General features: G+C 30.4%; 1 protein-coding gene across 2 annotated transcripts in view; it reads left to right on the top strand.

Annotated features, from left to right (window-relative positions):
* Non1 (nucleolar GTP-binding protein 1) overlaps window positions 1-27,933 on the top strand; it is an 87,341-nt gene that overhangs the window by 57,936 nt on the left and 1,472 nt on the right. Inside the window, exons 8-17 of one of the 2 annotated variants that reach the window (XM_085807735.1) lie at window positions 515-556; window positions 1,090-1,155; window positions 4,511-4,711; window positions 9,593-9,673; window positions 14,718-14,769; window positions 14,864-14,961; window positions 21,395-21,507; window positions 21,597-21,684; window positions 24,906-24,974; window positions 27,787-27,915. In XM_085807735.1, the coding sequence (XP_085663861.1) occupies window positions 515-556; window positions 1,090-1,155; window positions 4,511-4,711; window positions 9,593-9,673; window positions 14,718-14,769; window positions 14,864-14,961; window positions 21,395-21,507; window positions 21,597-21,684; window positions 24,906-24,974; window positions 27,787-27,915 (939 nt within the window). The remainder of the gene's footprint in view (window positions 1-514; window positions 557-1,089; window positions 1,156-4,510; window positions 4,712-9,592; window positions 9,674-14,717; window positions 14,770-14,863; window positions 14,962-21,394; window positions 21,508-21,596; window positions 21,685-24,905; window positions 24,975-27,786; window positions 27,916-27,933) is intronic. The other variant, XM_085807740.1, reaches the window with a different exon arrangement.

The raw sequence follows: 27,933 nt of genomic DNA, 5'->3' as shown, positions 1-27,933 counted from the left end.
AGCAGCTTTTAATTTTCATAAAAACTGTTCATCACCTGCCATACAGTTCTGTATTAAAAATGAGTCTTATTACTCTATTTTTCTGCTGTAATTTGCCAGCTCAGTACAGTTGTTTAAATTCAGAATTGCTCAAGATTGTTTTGCTGGAAAAATTATTTGAATCAATTACTTTAGTATTGATTTTGGCTTAGTTTTTTAATATTTTTTAAGGAAATTAGTTCTTTACCTTTGGGAAATTTATTAATAAAATTCTTAACAAATACATGCAAATTAATATTTTTATGTTTTAAATATTTAAGTTACATTCTTCATCGAGCTGTTTTTTATAATTCCAATAAAATTATATTTTTTGATTGTTAAAAATAAATTTTAATTATATTAATTATTTAATTATATTTTAATTAAATATAATATTTTAAATTTGCTTTATGTGGCAGTTAATTTGGATAATCGTACATAAACTTTAAGAAACTTTCAGTTATTTTCTTTCTAATTTTTCATTTTGTCTTTATAGGTTGAACTTTTTAAAAACTTAGACCCCTTTTTCCGGAATAAAGTAAGTATTGAATTTAAATGCACACCGCATTAAATTATTTATAGAGCAAAACAAAACTTGCCCAGGATGTGATGGGGTTGAGAGAAACACACCGTTATTGTAAAATTTAATTAGAAAATTGCAATTAAAAAATCTAAATGGTCGCAGATTTTTAATTACATCCAAAGGGGCATTTTTTAACATTTTGTGTGTTACTTTATTTATTAAATAGCACGTTCTTTGCACTTAAACCATAAAATTCAGTTCAAGAGCTATAACACAAAATAATTTTAAATTGAGCGCATCTTTAGAATTTTCGATACGCAGTCTCTGGCCTAGAAAAAGTCTTTTTTTTTTTTTTTTTTTTTGGGGGGGGGGGTGTGTACAACATTGCTATTACTAGTATTTAGTACTCATTGTTAGAAATTGTGATTTTTTCAATTTATGTAATATTCTATAGTATTTTTTAAATAAAATTTGCTTTACATTTAATTTATGAATATTTTTTAAATTTTAAACTCCCATATTTAGGCTCTTTTTACTCATTTTTTCAGCCGATAATTATCGCTGCTAATAAAAGTGATATTATAAAGATGGATGAATTACCAGGTGATAAAAGGGTAGGTATGAAGATCATGCTTTATATATTGAATGCTTTTGAAAAATATGCTTTATGTATTTGCCATTAACTTATATAGCAGGTATTTTGAAACTGGCTCAAGAACTACATTCAGCTGTTGGCCTTTCAAGTGTGACTCGTTTCTTACCAAAACTAAATTATTATTTATATGTAAAACTCCTGCTGGTTTGTTATTTTATTTTAAACATATGTAAAATGAGATATCTGTAGGGTTATTTGGCATCTGAACAGTTTTAGAGTTAAAAGATTCCAAATTTGTAAATGACTGCATTAGTCTGCGCTCAAATAAAATGCTTCTCCCCTTTCTTTTTGTGTTTACACTATTAAAATTAGTTAATAAATATAAACAGAAGGAACATTTTGGAAATATCACGCAAAGGTTTAAAGTGTGTGTTTCATAGCCCATTCTGTAGTGTTTATTTTTTGCTTTTAGTGCTTCCCCCCTCCCCCCAGTACCAAAGCCGGAACTAAATGAACAATTTTTCTTCCTTATATATGGAATGTCAGATGGTAATCATACTCCCGAAAATAGCTTTTCACCCCTTTCTTTGCAAAAAGATGTTTCTACATCTTGACACTCCAATAAAATAAGATCTTCATAGCATAACCTTTGGTGCACGCGAGTACAGACGGGTGCATGTCATTCTATTGGTCAAAGAATTGTGAAACTGGTAGAAAATTCCAGTACATTGCATATTCTTTTGCTCCTACCGAATACTACTTACATTCTCTTTCTGCATGGGTTGTGTTATGAGATTATGTATGAATAATATTTTGAGAATATGTATGAATATTTATAATTTATTTGCAGTAACTGCTGAAATATAGATAAACTTAAAAAAATGGGTGTGTTTTAACACAGATTAGTTTTCCATGCCTGCCAACTTTTACGAATTTTTCGTAATTATTTACGAAGATGCGTTTGTCTTTATGATTTTACGATCGTAATCCATTTTTTACGATTTTTTTCCTTTTTCAAGTGTTTTTAGTGATTTTTGTCGAAATTTTAGGATTTTTCGCCAATTCAGCGATTTTCGCCAATTGCATCAGGTTTTACCGCCAACTACCAACTACTTCGAATCCAGTAGCTTGCAGTTGCAGTTTCTCCCAACTCGCCGTTTAACCAGCCAATCCAACGCACTGAACTTTTTTCCCCACTCTTTTCTTTGTGGGCGGCAGATTATTTTTTTAGCGTGGATTGTCGCATTCTTTTTTTTATTCACGTGCTACGAATTTTCTTAATAATACGTCGTTGTTACGAAATGAGTTAAAAAAAACTGTATTCTCAATATTTTCGGCCTGCCTACAAAGCCGAATTTCCAACAATTAAAGAATCCTTCAAAGGAAATAACTGCATTTTGCAACGTGTGCGTGTGTGACTTCATAAGTCACGGTGGAAGAAGCGACATTGTCAATCTAAAAAGCATGAAGTTAATGCTTCGGCTTCGACAACGTCAAAGAAAGTGGATTTTTTTCTTCAGATTCGGCTACGAATTCGGATGCCGGTGTCATTTTGGCAGAATTTTTGTTTACACGGTTTGAAGACTTTGCCAGTTCTGGAGAAGATAGACTTGTCCTCGTTGGTACCTTAAAAAGAATAAAAAGAGCTGGTGGAACACCAAAATATGATAGACTGGCAAGAGTTTTATGTGCTATTCTTGTAATTCCACACAGTAATGCTGAGTGCGAGAGAGTTCATGGTTGTGAAGAAAAACAAAAGTATGTTTCGTTCTTCAATTTCACCAAAAACTCTAGAAAAAATTTTAAGTGCTAAATGTTATGAGGAAACTAATTGTTATGACAGGAAATTTTCCAAAGAATTTTTGGCTAAGGCCAAAAAATTCATTGCAATATTTTTTTTTTTTTTTTTTTTTTTTGTAACATTAAGTTCTTGTTTTATGTTTCCTAATAAATTTTTTAGTTACTACTTAATTGAAATTTACTAATGTAAGTACAATTTTCTTTTTTCTATTTGTATAAATTGTTATTTTTTTAATATCGAAGCATGATATTAATTCTTTGTGTTCTTTAGAATTTTGACGAAATCTTCTGAATTTTTATCTTTAGAGGTTGGCAGGTATGGTTTTCTAAGGAATAATATTCAAAAGGGCATAAATAAAGTTGGGGGTTCTCTTTCTACTCAAAATCTTCTCGAATGTTGAAACCATTACAGTTTGCTGCAAAGCAAGCAGCAGACTCTTTTTTGGGGGGGGTCACTTTTCATTCTGGATTGAATAAAAGTTCTGTGGTCCACCAACCCAAGCAAAGAATGATTCTTTTCCGGAAATTTAACGCAGTCTGTTCAAAATTAGAATGAAAACCACCCCAGATTGGCAAGTCTGTTTCTCAATCAATCAGGATATGAGACACGCGTGACGTGTCCTGCTCAATGATAAAATATACCACATGGGTGCATGACGTTGAAAACCGGAGGTAGCAAAGAGGTGTTTTTCCTTTATTTATTTATTTAATCTCCAAATACTGACAGCTGTTGATTCCGATGTGCAGAAGAATTAAGGTATTAATTTGCGATATAAGAGTTTTACTGTGCTTGCTAAGTGGATTATTTTTCAGTTACTTTGGGCTATTTTTATATGATGCACGTATTGAAATGTTAAAAAGTATTATTTACCTGAAAAATTTAAAGAACGGCTGCATTCTACCCCCTTCCTCTTTTCTCAATTCGACTCGACTACTGTTACAGGATGACTGCATGGAGCAAATTCCCCGTCTTCTGATATCAGAAATGTTCCCCCCCTTTTTTTAAACTTATTTTTACTTAAATTACTTTGCTTGCAATATCTGTTAAGAGAAAACCGTTATACGATGAAAATTTAGAAAATATTCAGATTTTTGATTTAAGTTAAATTATTTAAATATTAATATGAGAGGAAAAATAAATTGTATTTGTTTTTAGTTGTCAAGCAAATATAGTAAATATAACTTATTATTTATTTTCTCTATTTTTAACTGAAATTTCATCATTAAAGTTATCATTTAGTCCTGCATAGTTTTTTTGGGGGGGAGAGGGGGTAAGCTAGTTTTGTAAATTTAAGTGTTATTTAAAATTTTAAAAATGTTATTTTCCATAGTTGAGTAAGGCTCATTCTCTTGTAATAAATACTGAATTTCTCATTCTAAATTATAAATATAATTTTCTTTTAAGGTTATACAGTTGTGTATAATGTAATTAGACAGGTGCTTATTTTTTCCCCTTAAAATGTGCTTATAGGTGCTTGTTTTTTAACTAAAATATAGCTACTTACCCTTTATTATTGTATTGGTTATTATTATATTAAGTGATAATTTTAAAACTGCTCTTGGGTTACTTGCAGAAAGTACTGAATGCTTTAGCAGAAGAAGGTCACACAATTCTAGAAATGAGTACAGTGACTGGTGAAGGTGTGGTTGAGTTAAGAAATGAAGCATGTGATCGCCTTTTGGCCCAGCGTGTTGACGCCAAGTTAAAAGGGAAGAAAGCTAGCAGCATTTTAAACCGATTAGAAGTTATAGAACCAAAACCAAGAGATAACAAAGTAAGTAGTAATTTGTAAAATTAATGAGATAACTGATTTGTTATTACAAAAAGAATAATAATTAAATTATTTTTTTGTGTTATGAATAAAATAAATGAAAAATAATGACTTCATAAGGTTGCTATAATGTTTTTCATTTATTGGGTTGTTTGGAAAGAAACATCGTTATTTTGTGTGGAAATTATATATTGTCCATTCTGGTCCAGTACCTTTCACTGTCTTCCTGGCAGTAGCATGATTCTACACTCAAAAAATTTTTCTGTGCGAGCAAAACACTGATCCAAGTGATTTTTGACCTTCTCATTTCAAGTAAAAGTTTTACCATCAAAACAATATATATATATATATTTTTTAAAGAGACCGTAACAAATAATAATCAGAAGGTGCCAGATCTAGCTAATATGTTGGGTGGGGCAGTATATCACATTCAAGCTGTAAAAGCTTTTAGCGAGTTGCCAAATTTATATAAGGTTCTGCGTTATCTTAGTGGAACACAAACCTTTTCTGTTGATCAACATCATCCAAGCTGTAAAAGCTTTTGACAAGTTACCAAACTTACATGAGGTCTTGCATTAGCTTGTTAGAACACTAGCCTTCTCTCTCTTTAAGTGAGTCATTCAGTTTGTCCTTCAGAATTGATCATTGTGTTTTCTAGTAGATGATTATAAAACAGATTTATTTGCAATCCCACTAAACAGATAGCATCATCTCTTTTTTTTTTTTTTTTTTTGTGTGTGTGTGTGTGAATATCGACTTTGAAATTGGTTTTAGACGGTCATCTTTTTTTACTCCATGATCACTTGTGTTTAAAACGCTGTTGTAGACAATCCATTTCTTGTCATCAGTGATGATGCAAACCTTTAAGAAGCGAATCACAAACGTCAATGCGACTCCCTAAAAATTTCTTTCCGTAAGAACGCCCACCAGCGGCCGAGCGGTAAAGTCGCTGAACACTGGTAGTTCGGTCTGAGGTTCGAATCCCGCGAACGGGCTGGCTGCATGCAAAAAATGTTCTGTTAAAACGTCTTCTGTATACATCAGATAATTTTTTTCTTGCTTTAACAGCATTTTTATCTTTTCGATAGTGAAAAAGTAAAATATGCTAAAAATGTTGCTTTTTATTTTCCATATTTTAAAGGCCACCAACCAAAACTACTGCATAGAACTTTTTCACAAGCAAGTCTTGGTATATCAGCTGTCAAAATATATAATAATTAATGCACATCTTAAGTGTAAGTTTCGGTGAAAAAATGCTCTTAAGCCCTCTGTTGGAGGAAAAAAATCAAATTATTTTCCGAACAACACATTAGGTATATCTAATCTTGTACTGTAAATAAAAAGTTGGGTAACATTTACAGAATACAAATCATCCTTTTTAAAAAATTATCTCAATATAATGACAACAATAGTGTCATTGTTTTTATTACACTATAAAATTTTGAATGATTTCTTGCAAGATTTAGCTTAAAGTGGTTTTAGTTTAGCTATATTTATTAAAAGAATTAAAGTATATAAAATGTGTCATTTTATAACTATTTTCTAGGTAAAACATTTATGGTTAATATTATGAGTTTGATAGTAGTATAGCATCAGTATCATTGAAAATGTAAACATTTGCAGTAATACAGAATTGTAATTAGCACAGAAGTTTTCATTTCCTAAAAATAAATTTGTCTTAGCATACAAACATTACCATATAAATTCAATTAAGTAACACTCGGTTCTTTGCAGTCCCATGCTTTTTTTTTATTACACTATTTTTTAAACCCCACAATCACTGTATTGTCTTAGTGCTGTTTGGGTCCACAAAGCTATATGAGTGATGGACAGTAAAATGTGTAAATTTTCAAGTTCAAACTCTTCACGTATATGCAAATATATTCATATATTTGCATATACGTGAAGAGAGAGATGTGATGGTTTGGAAGTTACTGATGTATGTTTAGTATTAATGCAGTGAAGATGATTTATATTAATGAATGTATATACAGGTGTTTTTCATCATGTAAAGTAATAAATCAATAAATTTCAAATGTTTCAACATGTAGCATTTATAGTAAAAATATAGTTTCTAATGTATTTATAATCGAAAAAGTATTTCATTAATAACATAAAATAATAGCATGCAAACGAATAGTCTCATTATTACATATGAATAGTCTCGTTATTACATATGCCATGCTTACTTTTTAATGTACCAGTATGTCACTGATTACGCAATAAACAATTTAAATAAGTTATTAAAGAAGTAAAGTTGTTAAATATTGTTTTAAATAAGTTATTAGTAAAAAAGTATTTCATTAATAACATAAAATAATAGCATGCAAATGAATTGTCTCATTATTACATATGAATAGTCTCGTTATTACAGATGCCATGCTTCCTTTTTAATGTACCAGTATGTCACTAATTATGCAATAAACAATTTAAATAAGTTATTAGTAAAAAAGTAAAGTTGTGCTTATGTAAATAAATTTTAAAAATTATTCAATTTAAATTTAATCAAAAATAATTTTAAAAAATTTTATGTAAGAAAAATAATACTCATATTTCTGCATGGTAATACTTGGTTCAGTACGATTTGGAGACAAAAATTTTGTAAACAAAACAACTGTCATAAAATACTATCTACTCTGAAATTTCCAATATTAAAAATTTAACAGGATTCGTAATGGTCCTTATAAGTGCTTATTTTTTGCTTTTAGTGCATTTTTTTAAAAACAAAAGCACATTTTTTCGCTGTATCAAAGCCGAAACTAAATAAACAACTTTTCTTTCGTATATGGAACATCAGCTGGAAATATAGTACAAAGTCGTAATCCGGACTCGTCGGGACTTCTGCGATTCCTGATTAGGGATTTTTCTGAATTATAGAAGATCAGTTTAAATCTGGTAAGCTGGCATGCAGAAATTATACAATTAAGAATATGATACTGTAATTTATGAAATAAAGAGCAATTATGATCTAAGGGGAATCAAATTTTACAAAAAAAGCTTAATATTTATTTATTTACTTTATTAAACATTTCTTTCAACGAGCGCATGCGTAAAGCATATATTATGCATACTCGCAATTAGAAAACTGCAACCAGAAAACTATTTAATGTCTATTCGTGATATTTATAATGAGGAAATTGATTTAAATCATATCAAAGACGGAGTACATCGAAATATTACACTTAGTAAAGGAATTATAAGCCGAATAAAATAAAAGCACCTACCCTGAAGATGATGATAGCGCTGACAGATCAACTTCCAGTTCATAGTGCGTGCGCCACAACGTTCCCGCACCCCGGCAGCGTGAAATTGATAAACTGATTTCGGAATGGTTAGAGAAACAAATTAAGCCAAGCTGCTCTGATTACACAAGTAATATCGTGCTAAGTAGAAAAAAATGGGGTTCATTTAGACTATGTCTGGACTTAAACAACGCTTAAAACATGGTGAATCCCTTTTCCCAATATTTAATTGCTAATTGCCAAGCGTGAAATAGCCAGTCGCGGTTCTGTTGATAATTCATCAATTCTTGGTTATGTAATCAATGGAATCAGAGTAGCAACAAAATTATTTTGTATGGGTGTAAAACTATTTCTGAATTCAAAGAGAAATTAAAAATTTATGAGAAAAATTGGCATTCCAGATACAAAGAATAAGGGTTATTCAAGTCCTAACACACAAAATAAAGCATGCGTAAGAGTAAAGAACCAAGTGAAAGTGTGAAAGTATAGGGTGCGTAAATGTATGTGCATGCGTAAAGCCAAAAAAAAAAAATTATTTGCTTTGGGGTCCGGATTATAGATCATTCCGGATAATGGACATCCGGATTATGGACTTTATACTGTAATAATAATATAGTTACAGTTACTGCTGAAGTGTAGATAAACTTCCAAAAATTTTTGTGTTTTAACAAAGATTAGCTTTCTAGAGAATAACATTCGAAATGGCTTAAGTAAAGGGAAAGTAATCGAATAGTCAAAATAATTTCATGATTTTCGCCAGTGCATTATACAGTATGGAAGTTAGGGGTTCTCTTTCTAGGCAAAATCTCGGAATGTAGAAACCATTACATCATCCATCTGATCATGTTTATGTCTGCATTCCTTTTTCCGGCATGATTGTAGACTGCATAGCCATTTTGGTAATGAATCACTTTTGCATAACATTGTCGGATGGTCAGTTGAAGAATTCCATTCTTTAAGAAAAATTGGATGCTTTAGGCAATTGCATCATATCAATTTAAAAAAATAGTTTTTCTTAAAAAAAAGTTTTTTAAATAAAGGGTTATAGGGTTGCTGTAAACAAACTCTTTTAAGATCGTTACTGATAGGTTCAAGATAATTTAGTTTAGTTGTAACAATCCATTAAAAAGTTTTATTTATGCGATATTTTGCTAAAAGTTTAGTTTTTTTGTTACTTAAATAATTGGTCATTGTAAAGTTGCTATAAACAAACTTTTTAAGATTGTTACTAATAGGTTCAAGATAATTAACTTAGTTGTAACAATCCAAGTTTTATTTATGTGATACTTTGATAAAAGTTTAGTTTTAGCCCACTATGGTCAAATATTCTGGTATAGTAAAAAAGAACCCTTTTTATAGTTAATTATGGACCTGCTAGAAATTTTGTGAGGCCATACATTGTAGATATTTGAGAAGTTGAGCATGTTTATTTTTGTGTGAATAGTATTTTGACCTTAATCTTCGCAGCATATGATAAAGTGAATATCCTGTTTTTAACATTAAAAAAAAGGTAAATTACCCAGTATAAAACTTTCACTGATAAAACCTCAGTTGTGTGCGTATGAGCAACGTGTGAAGGGATTTCTTGAATTTTTAAGCTTATAACTTTAAGTTTTACTAGTCAGAAGAATTGTGTTTTTAGGTCAGATTGCCTTTTATTCCTGAGAAAGTGCTTCTGAAAAAGCAACAGATGGAGGTTGAAGGCAAAGAAAACAGAAAATTGGTAAGTTAAAAAGTAGTAGAAATATTTTTGAAATTCTCAGACATGTAATTGTTTCCTTGTTTCTAATGCATACTTGCAATAACTCTGGGGAATATTTTAATTATTTTCTACTTTTTACAGTATACATAGACATTAAAAGGGTGATGATTCTTTGGGTCTTGTATTTTTTTTAAGAAGAATTGCTCATACTAAATTATATGTTGATAGCATATTTATGTGTTCAAGATACATGTTTGCGTACTAAATGTATCATGACGAAGGATTTAATATAAATATCGAAGAGCCATTTCATTATGACCACCCTATTAATAACGTATAGCACCACTTTTAGCCTTCAAAACTGCCAGCATCTGACATGGCGTTCACTCCAAGTTCCTGATTATATAGTCAGGTATCTAGTACCAAGTGCTACCAACTAGTCCTGCAATTTCCACACAATACGAGGTGGTAGCTTGGAAGCACAAATATGGTTTTCCAGATGAGGCCACAAATGCTCTGTTGGATTAATGTTAGGTGAAATGGGAGGCCAAAATATCACTTGAAAGTCACTGGAATGTTCCTCGAAGTAATCCCAGTTGATTCGAGCCTTATGGCATGATACATTATCCTGTTGTTAAACACCATCCCCCAGAAATACTGTTATGAATGGGTGAACCTGGTCTACAACAGTATTCGTATAGTGCACAGACATCAGGAAATGTGTGGGGATTAAGGGTCCTAATGTGCTCCATGGAAACATTGCCCACACGATAATATCTCCACCGGCTTGTCTCCTTCCAACTGTGCATCCAAAAGCCAGGGTGTCGTTTAATAATCAGCGTATTGCCACACGCTCGTCAGTGTGATAGAACAGAAAATGTGATTCAGTGGACCGAGTAACTTTCTTCCAGTTTTCTAATGTCCAGTTCCAATGTTTCTTGGCTCATTGCAGACGTAGCTGGCAATGACATGCTACCAGTGCAGGCACGTGCTTCAGGCTCCAGATGTGCAAGCTCGTATGCAGCAATGTACACTGCACTTTGTATTGTGAAACACTGTCTGGGTAGCCACTGTTGTAGCTTGGGGTGATTTCGGCTGTTGTAGGTCTCCGGGTATGGTGAAAATGCGTAGCAATCTAAACTCTCCTCTGGAATCAATGCGATGTCGACGGCACATTGCTGGCCAATGACTTGTCAATTCTGCCATCCACACACCACTTTAATTGATGTCCAAGTCACCAAGCCATAATTATTTGACTTTTATTAAAGTATGAAAAATCAGCTGCTTTTCCCGTTATGTCTCTAATCGTGTATGTTTCGAAAGACAACATATAACCTCTTTATATATCCCAACAATCGGCTGCATATGCACAGTGGGTTTGTTAGATGGAGGGCGGCCATAATGTAATGGCTTTTCGGTTGCATATACAGCTTGTTGGAGAGTTAAAAATTGATGAGATTTTGTGATACTTATTTGTGGTGTTCTGCACTAGATCTAAAGAGAGCCTCTTCTTGGAAAGTTATTTTTCCATCCTGCAGAATGTTGGAAAAATCACATAGTTCTGTCGCTGAGAATACTGAGTGTTACTAGTATTGTCTTACCAATTTGAGCATTATCTTAGATCAAAAATGGTGTTTTCTGAGCAAATCTTACAAAGTAATTTTCTCGGGTGGCTTTCTGGTAAAGTGATTTCAAAACTGGTGTTCACTGCTCACTAGCATACGATAAAATCACTGTAGCCAATAAAATTGCTTTGAGTGATCAATGGGCATCATCTCATTTTGGAATAAACAAGCATGGCTGTATTTCATTGGAGCGAAACTCAAATTTTTCAACTAATAGATTTCTATAGAGAAAATGTTATGTTGTGGGACACGAGTAATGTAAATTTAAAAAATAAAAATTAAGGGATTCTCTTATTTTGGTAAGCTTTATCTTCTCCATTACTTTATATTCAAATATTGTCTATACAGGGTGAAAATTATTACCAAGAAAAGTTCCAAAAACTATTAAAGATGCCATGTCATGGGTACGAAATGAAAATATTCAGAAACTGCTTGAAACTATGGTCGCATTTCTTTTTATTTTTCAAATAGCCTTTGGCACATGTTTTAGATCTACTGGTGAAAACTCTTTAGCAGTTTCGTACCAGCTCAAAAGAAAGCCACAAAGCACAAACTCAGTTTTGTGTTAATAGAGTTTTTGTGTAAACAAATTACAGCCCAATTTAATACAATATTGCCAAATTTTATTAATTTTTTTAGCTGATTAACTGATAGAATCATATAATGATAGTTTTCAGACTGTATTAGTTATTTAATTATCCTGATATTAGTTTTTTAATGTTCAATAATATGCTACTTAAAACTTTACATCTTTATGATATTTCTTATTTGAAATTTTTGCACTGAAGTTACACTTGCTTTGTAGTAGTAATCTTTATTCTTTTTTACTAATTTTTACTCATACTGGTTTGATTTTCATAACATTATTGTCTATTTATTCAGTAATAAAGGTTTCGATTTAAGTGCACAAATAGGAGTGCCAGAAAAATGAAATTAAAAAAAAAATGGAGTAATCTGCCCACTCCGTGTACAAAGGAAAGGACTATTTTTAAAATTTTTTGCTGTAAACTAAATTTAGCAAAAAGTGAAAATCCCACGGCATCATCCGTAAATACATTTTGCATTCCATTGTGTCTTCAATACGCAACTCCTGAAGAAAGGTATTATGTGCGCCATGAATTTTTCATCGTTTCACCCAATTTTTGGTCCAAATGCATTTTCTTTATTCCCCTTCTAGCTATAGTAGCAGTTTAAAGTAAAATAGTCATGTATTTGACTATTTGGCGACACCATAAGCTTTGTTTACAAACTGTAGAGAAGGTGATGCTCTGTAAAGGGCAGGATTACTTCCTTTCACAGTGTTTCCTGTATTAACGAGAAAATCGCTACGTGTAGACGGGTATCTCTTCTCTCTTACTACATTAGGCAAATGACTTTTCAAAATGTTTATAATTTATGCAATAGTCCCAATCAATATCTGCCAGTGGTTCACATATGTTAATGTCCATAATCACAACAGATGCCAGTGATTACATTAGAATAATTGTAGTCTGCAAGTTTGATTATTGTAAAATAATTGCAAACCTATAGATTTTTTTTAAATGCCTCGCAAAGCTATGTTTTACTGCCTGATCAGAATATTATTTTTTTTTAAATATATATATATATGCTTATTATATCAGAAGATGTATTGCATAAATAGCTAATTTTTTGGACTAATTTAATTAGAAATTTTTGTTATCCATATGCTCTTAGACTTATTTTCAGCTGTTGATTATTGACGTATACTTACACAATTATAAAAATGTTTATTATTATATTATTTTAAAATAATCAACTTTCTAAAATTTACCATATCGTAACTTTTTGTACAACCCCTTGCATTTGATCAAGTGTTTGAAATTTCAAAATAATTGTTTAATTTGTGCAAATGTAGCAAAAATTAATTTCAGTGTAAAATTCTTTATCTGCGATTATACTTTTATTATTGGACTTATTTCCATATGTTTGGGATTTATGCTTTGTTATTAATGACTTAATTTTACAGTTTAAAGTAATATTTGACAAATATTTAAGGTATCTAATTTTAAAGTTTGAGGTATTATGGTCATATGCAGACTGAAAAGTCAAACCTCAGTTTATAGTTTTACAGTTCAACAGCGGCGTAATTAGGGTTGGGCAAGAGGGAACATCTGTCCCCGTGTGCATCATCCAGAGGGTGCCAAATCGATGTTGCAAAATTTTAGTATGAAATGTTTCTCATTCTTGGCACACAGAAAAGGGTGCAAAATCTTCAGTTGACCCCGGGCTCTGAAAACCCTAGCTACGCCTCTGCAGTTAAGTAATATTTTACAAATATTTAATCTGTCTAATTTTAAAGTCATTAAATTAATTTAAAGGTATTCGGAGGTCATATGCAGACTGAAGATTCAAATCGCAGTTTAGTAAATGCTTTTTGATCTAAGTGCAAATTATTGCTGTCATGAAAGGTTTTGATCAATGCAGGTTTTTCCAAAAGGCAGATATTAATCTGAGAATTCATATTCTAGGAAACGATGGCAATGCTTATACATCCCAGTTTGTTGCTTATATATTTATTTGTTTAAATTGAAGCAGAATTTTTTTCTAATCCATAGTTTTCTATTCCATTGGGTTATGATCCAAAAATTACCAAACTGCATGTAAATGTTAGAAATATGTGTTTTTAACATTTAAAAAGTTATGAGTTATTTGTATGAAGAATGCTTTTAACAAACTAAAGGTAACAAAATATATTTGAAAATTCTGTGTACTCTTAAATCACTGAGTGACATGAAAGGGGGGAAATCAACATCAAATTATTTTAATTCATTTTTAAATGTGTCCAAGGAAAAAATTTAAAAGAATGGCAGAAATTCCCAAATTTTAAATTAAGTATATGTGAGATTATCTCTCTACTACTTGTCGTATAATAATCACACTTCTTAGGTTTTGTTTTTTGGGTCTGGGGAATAATTTTTTTACAGAAATAACTTTTTAAAATTAAAAACATGCCTCAGTATTACTCTGAGTGGCATGACTGTCTTTATAGAGTCATGAGATTTTTTGTTTTTTATATAGAGGAGTTTATAATTTAAAATATCTGAATGAATGAAAGTTTGTGAAAAGAAGAGACTAAGATTAATTTTAGCTATTAAATTGGATTTTAATATAGGTCCTCACGAGCAGATCCAAAAACCCATGCCGCTCAGAGGCTTTAAACATTTTTATGTGGAATTTTGTATTTATGACCAGTGGTTGCAAAAAGGAAAATTTAAAAAATAATAATAAATAAAAATAACCTTGCGGACTTTTATAGGTATGGCATATAAATCCTTTTTTACATGTTATATAATGAGAAAATATTGCATAGCATGTTTTTATTCAGGTATTTAGTTGTAAATGTGGTTAATATTTTCACTATATTTAAACCTGCATGAGGAATATTTTGTACTTAATAAAATACATTTTCATATTTACAGGAAAGAGAACTTGAAATGGAACTTGGTGATGATTATATACTGGATTTAAAAAGTATGCATTGTAATGTGAAATTTTTATTCTATTAAAATTTTGCTTTTCATTTCTGTTTTTTTTTTATAAAGGTGAGTTATTGATTTATTTACAGAAAATTATGTTATCCCCGATGATGAGAAATATGACATTATTCCTGAACTGTGGGAAGGACACAATATCGCTGATTTTATTGATCCAGAAATTAAAGAAGTAAGTAATAAAATCTTTTCTGTTTTTAGTTCTGTGTTAAGAGCTCATAAGAAGTCTTTCTCTTAACTAACATATTTATTTTTCCATTATTTTCTTTTTATTTCACTAAATACAAGCATGGAAGATTGCAAAATTGATTCTAAATTTTGTTACATGCACCTGTATCTCTAGGCAGGAATTTTTAATACAGAAATAGAAAACTGACAATTTAAACGATTCATCTCATACTCAGTGTGTACACCATATACTAGGCAGTTTTCCTCTTGGTGCCGTAACCATATATCATTTCATAGTTTTCATAGTTATTCTCAATGCACGTTGTTAAAAATAAAGATAAGATTACAATAAAGAAAATTGTTCTTAGGAGGTATATTGAAATGCTAACAAATTAGGAGATGAAGAACACTGGAAACACTGATTTTTTTTCATTGAAGCAAATAAATGTAGAAAAAGATGCTGAAGGAAGCTGGTATTAATTAGCTACATGTCTGGAAAATTTTCAAATGAAAAAGTTGCAAGAATACTTTTGCTGTGTGTTGCTGCAAAGCATGCATGTTTTGTAGCTTTTAATGTATAATTATCCTAATGTTTTAGAATGAATGTCATAAATTTTACAGTTTTTTAAATAAAAAAATTAATGGTAGTAATGTAAATTTATAATGGCTAAAGTTTATCCTTAATCCTTACTTTGGTTGCAAGATACAATACAAAATTTTAGGAATTAACATAAAATTAATGCTTATCAGATATATTAACTAGGTTACGACTCCAGTAATTAAGCAATGCTATGACACTAATTTTGTCAGGCAAAGCAGAACTAATATTCATTTCTTGCCAACCCTGCCAATATTATCAGTAACTTTTAGGAAGTAGCAATGGGAGCAGCAGCCAAGCTGCTATTACGAATCATGCTATTATGGTTTTACTTCTTATTTTAATCTATGCTACTTAACATCAAATACGCATAAACCTCCTGACTTGGCAAGTACACAGTGAAATGGGGTATAAAAGAAAGGATCAATGTAAAACTTGAATGTCTCCAATCGTCTTTAACCCTTTAATGTTCGGTGCATAAAAAAAAAAAAATTGGAAAAAATAACTTTACACATAGATAATTAGCACATACAATGTTAATCCACCTAATACTATGTTATTTAATGCAAAAAAGGGGGGCAAACCTTTATGTAATTCATGACGTGGTGGGATACTGCTTGTCCCACTGCGCATCTAGAGCAGTAAATGGCATCTTTGCTTGCACGTAAATTCTCCTAACATGCATATCTAAAGTGCTAATTTCAACAACCAAATGAAAATGCAAGATATTAAAAACGTTTTTGAATAATTATGTAGAAAATATTGATCATATTCTAAAAAAATTGCATAATTTAAAAAAATGCTCTCTGTACGACTTTTTAGATATTTTTTAATGATTTCATAATAAATTTGAAACAAAAGATTTTCACTCCAGTATTTTATTTGCTACAGGTTTGAAAAGGAAGATATTTAGAAGACCTTCATTTTATTTACATTTCACCTCTCTTTCCTCTGCTTAAGATATTTTTCTATGGTGAATCACACTCACTTATCCATTCAGTATTCAATGACATTTCATGTTACAGAGTTATATTTCTTTTGGAAAAATACTAAATGTTTTCAGGTTTAAATTTGTTGCAATTTATTGAAAAATATATATTTGCAAATTATGAACATGATACTTGAATTTAAAAAAAATATTTGACCGGTGCTGCCATCTAGTAGCAACAATTCCTACATGTGCGGTGGGGCGTGTATGTCTCGCGTTTTAATTTCAACAATTCTAAATTAATATATATGAATTGAAAGACAATTTTTATTAGAAAAGGGAACATTGGCATAAATATATTTATTCTAACACCAAAAGTTGTTGTTTTGCAGACAATTTAAATAGCATTAAAAAATTAAGGAAAAAACTGCAAAAATTTTTATTTTACATTATTTCCATAAATGAATACTAATTCTGCCATCTGTTATACATTTTGAGAGCTAAAAGGTGTAATTGTATGTATTTTAAATGGAATTTTGCAGCTTTTATCTGGGAGGTAAAACTGATTTTAAAAAAAGGTGTCGTCCCACCATCTGTCAAAGGGTTTAAATATGTAGAATAACAGTGTTCGTACGGTCTTTAAAAGTCCTTAGATTTTTTTGGAATCGATTTTTGGTCCTTAAAAGTCCTTAATTTTGGCCAAAATCAGCAGAAGGTCCTTAATTTTAATCATCTGAAATTTGTCTCTTTTTACAATTACCATTTTGAGTGGGAATTGGCATTTTGGAGGAATATTTTCGTCGATTCACTGGCATATATGGTTATCTTTTGAATGGGTTTATGAGTTATAATTTGTTTCTATTTCTAATATAATTGATGGGATACTCGAGTTTCTAAGCAAGAAGTGAGATATAAGCATTTTGAAATTCATTTTCTCTAATAAATAGTTCTTGCACAACTTTTTGCTTTTGGAGATGTGAATTCTTTTATTAAATGGTTCTAAATTTGGTGACTTATCAACATTTTGGCGTTTTAAGATAGAAATTTTTTTAATTCCGAGATCTGAGAATTTTTGGACGATTTTTTTTAAAACATCCTAACATTGATAAATTTCATTAAAATAATGGTAATATATTGAAATTATATTTTAAAAAATAACATTAAAATAAAACATTTTTAATTTTTGCTGTCATATTATAAAATTTCATTTTGGCAACTTATTATACAATATTTTGACTCTGAAAAATAAAGAAGGTATAATGCTATAAAGCACAATTTACGAAATGGCTCTTAGCAAAAGCAAAATTAGCTGTGTAATTAGTTAAAAATATCTTCTTTTTAATTTTTTCGTCGTAAAAGTTTTTCCTATGTAATTGTCTCGGAATATTCAAAATTCTCAGAACATGTATCAGTTTTCACTATGAAATTAATTTTACACTTTTCCCTCCTTTTTTTCCCAAAATATTTCTGACCTTTTGCTGTTACTGAATTGGTAGGGATAATTTTTCTTTAGTATTTTAGCCATTGCAGCTTGGAAAGTTAGCCATTGCAGCTTGGAAAGTTCTAGAAGATTTGAGAAACATGTGACAAAATGAAAAATGTCTCCATAATATCAACACATAATGGATGTATTTTATTGAAAGTTTGTGATGAATTTCTTACTTTTTGAAGAACGTCTGGAAGAACAATGAAAACATAATATTTGAATGTTTTACTCCTGATACTAAAATAATTTTCTTAACATATTTATCTTCCCTTTATTTTCTCTACTTTTCACTAGACAACAAGCATGGAAGATATCAAAAATGCTTCTAATCTTGTCAAATGGGCAATTATAGAAAGGGATTTTTATTATTAATAAAGAAATTGAAAACTTACAATTTAAAAGATTCATCTAATATGTTTTAATGTATCATACACAGAGCTACACTAGGCATTTTCCCACCTGATGCAATCTCCGTGGAGCCTAAATTCTGCTTCCAATGCCTGCTCTGAATTCTAAAAGTTTTGCCATTTCTAGATTTTGTTGTTCCGTGTGTCGCTGAATTCTAAAAATTCTGCCACAACGGCTCTGCAACCGGCCTTTACCATATATATTTCTTCTGAATGTTCATATTACTAAAGAAATAAAATTAGCCATTTTCTATTCATTCTAAATGCATTTCATGTTTTTTAGAATAACTGAAATATTTAATTAAATCCAAAAATTCTAAAATGAAAAGGAAACATGTTGAAGAAAGAAACTGAGTACATAAAGGAAATTATTCTTCAAAGATATGTGCAGTTATTATTATGTAAATTACCCGATTGTTTATGATTTCAGCCTTTACTATAATTTCTCATTTCTATGTCCTCATATGATAGAGTTAGTGAGTCAGATTAAATTAAAATTAAATTGTATAATCTTTGACCACTAGTCTACACTTTTAATTTGAATTTGACTGTTCTTGTTTAATTACGTCACCGTGAGCTGTAAATGATTTTGTTAGCATCAGAACATGCCTTTGTATTCTATGTTCTTTTTATATAAGAGATTTATTCAAACCTTTGTCTAATATTTTAGTTATTTTCAGACATAGCGATAGTTTGCTTCACAGAGGTTAGTGGTTTTCGACTAATTTAACTTTTACCAGAATAAGTAAATCCTCATAGGTACATTGTGAAGAGGTTGACAAGTTAGGAGATAAAGCAGTTAGATTAATGTAGAAACTAGCGAGAGCATTGGTTTGCATTTTGAGACAAATCTCTTAATTGTTAGAAAATATGCTTAAAGAGAAGGAAATCGATATAAACTAGCCAAAATGTTTGGGAAGGCTTCAAATTAAAATAACGGATGAATATTTTGTTGAGTGTTGTTCTTACAAAACAAATGTTTTGTAGCTTTTAATGTGTAATTATCTTAATATCGTTTAAGAATCAATGTTATAAATTACATGCATTTTAAACTGTGAAATTTGATTAGATTTTAATTTTAATAGGGCTTTTTTAACAAATATTGTTGAAAAATAAAATTTAATTGTGGCCATGTAAATCCATAATGACTAAGGTTATCTAATTACCTAATTTAATTAATTATAACTAACTGCTTACCCTTAAAAATTATCTCTACGTATTAAAGCGAGTTATTGCCTTTCATTAATATTCACTGTGGTCACAAGATAAAACACAACAACGTAAAAATTCAAGTAAAACCTATTCTTTGCATTCTAGTGAGACTTAAAATAATGCAAAACAACTTATCACCTCTGGTGCTTTAATGGCTTATTGGAACCTTAAAGTATATTAACAGGGTTACAACCTCTGAATACACGAAGCTACGACACTTAACTGCATCAAACAGAGCCCGACTAACTTTCAACACTTGAGAACCTACATCAGGACACCTGCCTACATCAAGCCTTTTAGGTTTGTTCTAATGAGAATGTCTTTCTCTAGACAGCAGCAGCAGTAACAGCATTCAGTCTTTTGTTCTGAATCATGCTAATTATGATCTTACTTCTCGTTTTAACCTATGACGTTTGACATAAAATCTATCTGCTATTTACTCAACCTCTAGACTGACCAAGTACGTGACAAAATAAGACATTTAAAAAAATCAATAAAGCTAACTGTGAGTAAAACATAAATGTCACTTATCTTCTTTCAAATATGTCCATCCGTTGTAAGTGTAAAATATTTAATGCTACTTGATAAATTGCATAAAGTTTATTTTATTCTCAAACTTATTAATAATTATGTTAATTAATTCATGTTTAGTAATAATGCAGACTACTTAGAGATCTATTTTATTTTTAGGATGGTATCACAAAAAGTGAAATTCAGCCATAGATAATATTTTTAATTGAATTTATTCAGTTCCTATTTGCTCATAGGTCCTGAATTTTTTTTCATTAATGGTCCCTAAAAGTACTTAATTTTCGTGTGCAGAAATGTGTACGAACCCTGAATAAGTATAAAATAAAAATGTTTCAAGAAACTTCGTAACTTGATGCTAATTACTTGATAAATTTTATGAGTTTGTTTTATAATTATGCTAAATAGTAGATTGTGTGTAATATTAATGCATCCTACCTACAGATCTGTTTTATTCTTAGAATGATTTTACAAAAATGAAGTTCAGGCATAGATAATTGCTTTCATTTATTCATTTCCTTTTTGTGTTATTGGTCATTAAAAGTACTTTCTATATGCAGAAATATGTACAAACCCCTTTTGGGCAAGGGATATTTAAAAATATCTGATAATTTAGTGTAAAATACAAATTTTTCATTCATGAGAACAATTTCATTCTGTTTTGTTGCATAAGATTGTCTTATGTAAAGTGTATGTTTAAACTTTTAAAAAAAAAAGTAATCTGCATTTGTGCTGCTGTTTGTGTTCAACTTGTGAAATGATGCAAAATTCTGTAATACTGATGTTTTCACTCATGCAATAAAGAGATATAGGTATTTTTTTAAGGCGATATGTGTCTGTTTTTTACGATTTCTGCAAATATTAATTTATTTTTTGACAAGATGTGTTACAAATGTTACTTTCCTATATAAAAATGAACAGCGGACAAGTAATTTTTACTGCTAATTGATTTCTGTTGAGTTCATTATATAATGAAATAAAAATACCTTAAATGATTATTTTTTATATAAAATCAAATGCAAGAAATTAAGTTTCAGAAAAGAAGCATTGCAAGGAAAACTCAACAATTAAATATAACCATTTTTCGTAATTAACACTTTTTCTCAAACCATTTTAAGAAAATTAAAATGGGTTTTTAATCTTTATTGAATAATACAGGAAGAATTACTGATTTATTGAAATTTCAAATACTAACAATTACTACTACAATTATATTACTTTATACGTGTCTGATTATTAAAAAAACTGGGTAAAATTGCATTATATTTTCAATTTTAGAAATTAGATAGATTGGAAAGAGAAGAGGCAAAAAGAGAGGAAGCAGGTTTCTATGATGAATCAGAAAGTGAGGATGATGAAGAGATGAAAAATATTCGTGCCTTGGCAAAAAAGTAAGAAAGCTTTGATTAAAATTAAAATTAATTTGCTTTACTGCACAGTCTATATATTTTGTCATTACAATTCTATGTAACTTTCGTAGAATTCGAGAAAAGAAGGGAATTTTGAAAATTGAATCTCAGTTGAAGAAAAGTGTCACAAAACCAAAACTTCCCAGAACAGCTAAAACGGTAAATCTATATTCTGTCTTAGCACAGTTGATTATCTTTGAATTTGTGGTCTTAGCACAATTGACTATCTTTGAATTTGTGGTGACAACCGGTTATGTATTTATTGTATAGATATTATGTACACAATTAAGGAAATAGCTATCTAAAGCTAATTTGAAACTATGCAGAGACAGGTAACTTATCCAAATTAAATATTTTCCTGTAGATTGGTTTCAGATCTTTATAGTGGTTTATTATTGATGAATTTCAAGTTATGTAAATGTTTATACTTTTTCAGACGTATAGTAATTATTTTTTTAACATGATTTAGAAAAAATGCTCCATTCTTTTTATATGATCTGTTTTTATTGAAAATGATTTAAAATGAGTATTTTTTAACCCTTTCAATACAGACTTCCCATATACATATTCCCTACGAACATCTTTCACAACTAGGTGTCCTCATGCATCACTGGAGAATAAACACAAGGAATGGGTGATGGTTGTTTTAAAGAACTCTAGGTGGCATCCTGTGTACATACTTTTTGAACAGAATATAGTTTTAGCATCCTGACCTTCAGTTTGATCATATTCTGCGTAATGTTGGTGTTATGTAAACAAATAAAACTCAGTTGCATTTCTTTTGGGGTTACTCTATGGAGTTGTATTACACTTTGCATTGCTTATACTTCATGCACTTAACTTTTTATTTCGGAGAGCCTTCGCTACAGCTAATTATGACAAGGGTTATATATCAGAGATAAGGAATACTCAGACATGCTAAATGAGCCAAATAGTGATGTGGATGAGAGTGATGATTTATTAATAGAGAGCGATGTTTTTAGTGATTCTCATACAGAGCTTACTGAGTGTCAGCCTTTTAACTTTCCATGAAAGATATGAAAAGTTCTTCAAAAAATTATTTCTCAAAGTAAGCAATCTGTTTTATATATTTTCATGTAAAGAGATTATTAAATGCTTATTTTAGCATATATGATAGCTAAAGTAAAAATCTAAAATAGGTCCGAAAATTATGACGGAATTATTTATTTATTGTAAGTTAAGAAAGAAGTTAAGAAACTGAGAACCCCAGTTCTATGGAATCTCGTTAGACTCCGATTTGTCCCGATGGAATGTCTTAAACAAAGGCACACCACCTCGAAAGGATTTTAATTTGATTTAATTCGAATATATAATATTAAAAGTATTCATATTCTTGAGGGAAGACTATAGAATCTTATGTATGATGTTGATGTAACATTTTAACACTATAGTATCACAACACTAGTAATAGATATTGGTAAAATATATCAAGATTTACCACAGATAGCCAACTCTATGTGTAATACAATTATTCATATATCAGAAAAAGGTTTAATTAATAAATCCTGCATAGGATGACAGTTGATATTAATCCTTAACCGGAAATGTGAAATAGATACATGTTGTGAGATTTAATTTTAAAATTTACCACAAACTGAATGTGAACATTTGTTCTTGCTTACTAATGCATTAATGAGACCAAATTATAATATGACATAAGAAAAATGGTTTTTAAAATCTAAGACTGGAAAAAGTTTGAAAATTATGCATAATTTAAAAATACAAAACTTGTACATGGACAAACTTTAATATTTGATTGATTATGAATTGAAGTTGTGGAGAAGAATTTGCATAAGATTTTAATAGGAGAAATTGCATCATGTCTCAGATTTCTGCATTTTGTTTGGAATTGTAACATTTTAGTTTAGAACATTGCAGACCAGCAGGCTTCCTACATGGTACAGATAGGAATTTTGTTATCCTAAGGGATATTTTGTAATAAAGGAATATGTTTTAGGAGCAAATACATGTAGTGTATTTTGAAGAATTCAAGCTATCACAAAGAGATATTCATGTGGTAAAATTCAGCAGTCGTTTTTCTATATGTTACTAGATTAGTAAAGAAGTTTGTGATTTTGCAAAACTGGATTTTTCCTCATTTTCTTTGTAGCATATATATTTTACTGCTAAAACATCCAGAGTGAAGAAAAAATATCAAAGGCCACCAGTGTGCTGCAACTTATTGAAGGTTTTAAAAATTTCTTATCAAAATTATTAACTTTTGTGGGTACTAATTTGCCGCAATTTCAGATTTCTACATTTCAATGTATAAGCAGACTCTTATGCATCCAAGAGGTGAGTATTCCTCCTTCTTGACAAGTGAAATTATTCTACACTTAGTTAGTAAACTCAGTAATTACCTGTGAAATTACATTAACTGGATCCATTAAACTAGCTTATAGGGCAATAAAAACATGCTTCCATAAATCTTTGTGAAACAAACATTTAAACATTCACTTTGTTATACACCTATTTTAATGAGACATCCTTACAAGAATCATACTAAATTACTTCAGTCTACTTTCGCACATATTTCACTAAGTTGCATATGGGTTCGTTTTTTATTTGTAAGGAATAAAGCCGTATCATTTTAATATTTTAAAAAGTAGCATAAGTTAGTGCTTGCAGTGATATCTGGTATCGTATGCATAAGTAATAGATTCTTTTAATTTATCCCATAGTAGGAATCTGTTTGCTTTGTCATGTCTGTTAGTGTAAATGCTTTGATAAGGTGCATTTTATATTTTTGGCCATTGCCTATAAGGTTATATTTAAAAGAGGTCCAAATGTAACTAGATAGCTCTGCAAGTGTACTTGCTCTATATAAATTTATAGGGGGCACGGAAAACACTTTACAAGAATGGCACTGAGCTGAAAGAGCAGAGCAAACTAATGTGTCTTTGTTCTTCTGACGAAATCGACACATTAGTTTACCCAGAGGTAATAAGATATATATTAATATGATAACTGTTGCAGATCTCTGTTCAGGGAGATTTTTATGTAATGTTAAAATAATTTGTTTTGGGTAATTTTATTTGGTTTCATTTGCAGTCATGTGTTTCTTAAATTATCAGTTTTAAAATTGAATACTGTTTAATATGGAAAATTTGTTCACAAATAAATTTACCTGCTCTGCTCTAGTTTGTCAGTTTATAGCCTTATGTACTAGTTTTGTTATATTTTTATTTTCATATTTAACCTTTTCCCTGTGGCTGAGATATGTTCTACACATTCATCACCTTAATGCTCAAAATTCTGAAAATTTAAAATGTGCAATATATAAAAAAAATGTGAAAAGTTTCATTAAAATAAATCTGATTTATTTATTATCTGACATATAAATTGCTTTTCTATTGCAGAGAACAAGAAGTGTCAGTCGATTACGCAGTGAAATGAGAAACCTTGGTGTTGAATTGGGTGATGATAAGGTAAGCAGTGCTCATATAAACTGAATGTTGTAAATATATATACTTCTGTATGAAGAGTATAAATATTTCTTGATTCTGTGGTAAGTTGGCAAAAGACAAAAACATAGATTTCTGAATTTGTGTTTTTTAAAAATTTGTTTAATATACGTGATACGCGAATACATATGTTCAGGGAAATAAAATAGTCTCTTTCTAAAATTTGGCAAAAAAGCAATGTTAGATGGGCATACATTTTGATTAAAACTATCAATTTCAAGGGTGATGATACACGAGTGTTTTCATCTGGTATAAGAATTATTTGCTGGAATGTGTGTCTGATTGCCTTCAAAATTGATAGATTTGTTCCAAATCGTGTTATGCTTTTGTAAATGTATAGAGGTTTCGGTAAATATCCAAATGATGGCAAAGTGTAGTGAAACTATTATTATCATCCTTCTTGAATATAAATATGAATGCAACTCTTACCGTCTATTGATTTCAGTGAGATTTTAAAGAATCATTAGTAATTAGCTACTATTGGATACATTACAATTTGTTCAGTGAGTTCCTCATGAAAGAAAGTTTAAAACAAATGGTTTCATTTGTCTGCCTCTGAAAAGGTGGGCTGCCATGTTTATGCAGAGAAAAACCTGACTTGAAGGTAACACGGATAAAACAATTGCTGATTTGACCAGAAACATGTGTAAAAGTTTAGTAATATCCTATAGACAGTTTGATAAATTGGTAGTACATGGCAGTTTCTCAGATTGCAATAGACTTCAACAACAGCTTAGCAGAAGAATGATCTTGCATGAAATTGATTTTGGTCTGTGTATTATCGGTTGTTTATGACAAAGCTAAGAGGGCTTATGTGCTCACGAAAGCAGCCCATTATGTGCATTATGGGTTGCTTTCGTGAGGCTTTCTAACATAACTTGGCTGTTATCTTCATTACACATGGGGGGGGGGAAATCATGCAGTTTGCTTGGGTTTTAACTTGATTCTAGCTACTAGTATTCAGCAATCATAACTACCTGACCACTGTGGGGGCCAGTCTTGCATGAAAAGCACTAAAGCGTAAGTATGTGTTGGAGGAATGGCTTCCGACTTATGCTTACTGCCTTTATACACTGAAATTGAAACAAGGTGGTTTTTTTCCCCCCCCCTTAATGCAAGTCAAGATAATTTCCATTCGCAGCTAATGATAGTGGAGATTTAGATTCGTTGTGATGACCTGAAATGAAAATGTGGTGTGCAAGTGCTGTAAGGTGCCTCAGAACACAAAAGTCTGCCGAGAAGAGTGGCTGCCATTTTTGGGAAGATAAAAAGAGGAAAATATGTATTTACTGTGTACTCAGAGATGTTCACTATGAAAAATAGCTATGGCAGATTTAATAGAAAATTGCTGCTTTTTTGTGATAATCTTTCTAAATAAAGGTTTCATGTTCCTCAGGCTGCTATTCATCAAATAGATTTCAGCTTCTGCCATTAATGTTGATCAAACTTTAAACTTTTTTCTTTTTTCCCCTTTAAAAAACTCTTAATAGCACTTTTATGGATTGTAATGAAGTATGATGATTTAAAACATGATAGAAAATTTTACAGGGCTGTTAAATTTTTTTTTTTAATGCTGTATTTCCATATTTAACTGATCAAAATACATTGAAATTATGGGAAACTACATGGAAAAGTTTGTTTGGCTTTCATTTTATACAAGAATATTAGGCTGAAAGCTTAGTGATTGGCTGCTTCTATTATAGAAAGTGAATTTCATTGATCAATTTAAGCAACCATAAAGTCCTTGTCTTCAAATATTGTATTAACCCATATCATACCAAGCATTGAAATAATTAATGCATTTTTATAAATTCTTAAATGTGTTTCTTTTTAAGTCTATGTATGCATATAAAGTAAAAAAAAAAATCTCCATAAAAGTAAGTTCTTTAAAAAATTTTATTAGTTTAATTAATACAGCCTGTTCTAAAGATAGGACAATTATATAATCCACTGCTAATCATTCTTACTTAGGTGGAATGCGAGAAACCATAGTACGTTAAATTTTTTAGATAGTTGTTAGCTTTGCTATGCAAGGTTTTAGCTGGCATCTTTGTTTATTTTATGGAGTTTTCGCAATACTGTGTTCATTTTGAAGCTTTAGAAAATCTTCATTAACCTTTTGAACATCCAGTTTTTTACCAGTATATGTTAAAAATATAAGCAAAAAGTCTGCAAAAGTCCCTATTTAACTTGTGATGAAGACAAATATATAGTTAAATGAATCTTAAATAATAAATTGTCTTTAATTTGAATTAATTCATTTGAAAGGTTTTATACAAAGACCATTTATGTGTACTGTCCAATTTTTAAGACGATGATTAAATATGGGTTAAGCTCTAAGCTAAGTAACTATAGCAAATTTTTACAAGAAGTTCGCAAAATATGCACATATAACTTTGCTATTTGCATCATAGAGAGCTGTAAGTAATAGATCTGACAAATTGCTGGCTAGAGAAATAAAACTAAGCAGTTGATTAGATGATTAGTGAACCATAGAAAAATAAAGTAGATTACCACCAGCTTAAAACACTAGCATTTAACATCAATGGAATTAGCAAAATAAAATCATAAATTTCACAAGTTTTATAAAGGTGATACACGAAAATGAATAGAACCCATATTGCCAAACAAATTTAGGAGATTCAACCCTTTATAATTAAATTCCCAAGTTTGTGATTGGTTGATATTTTGTGGTAGCTAATATACTGCAAAAGCACAATTAAAGTTTGTTTGAATTATGTAAATTTAATGAGAAATTTTCTTTTTCTACTTACAGGCTCACTTTGATGATGCTGCAGTTGGTCGCACAGTTAGACCTGTGAAACGGAAGAGAGAAGACAGTGAAGGTCGTGTGCGTAGCAGCTCTAGAACACCAAGAGATGAATCAGGCATTAGAGATGTTAAGGTACATATAGCATTTAGT

Source organism: Stegodyphus dumicola, chromosome 1 (genome assembly GCF_044657685.1).
Source record: "Stegodyphus dumicola isolate Sdum_Otavi_A_Nest chromosome 1, ASM4465768v1".
Taxonomy (NCBI): domain Eukaryota; kingdom Metazoa; phylum Arthropoda; class Arachnida; order Araneae; family Eresidae; genus Stegodyphus; species Stegodyphus dumicola.
Note: the sequence above shows the minus strand (reverse complement) of the source record. Positions and strands in the feature narration are given on the sequence as shown.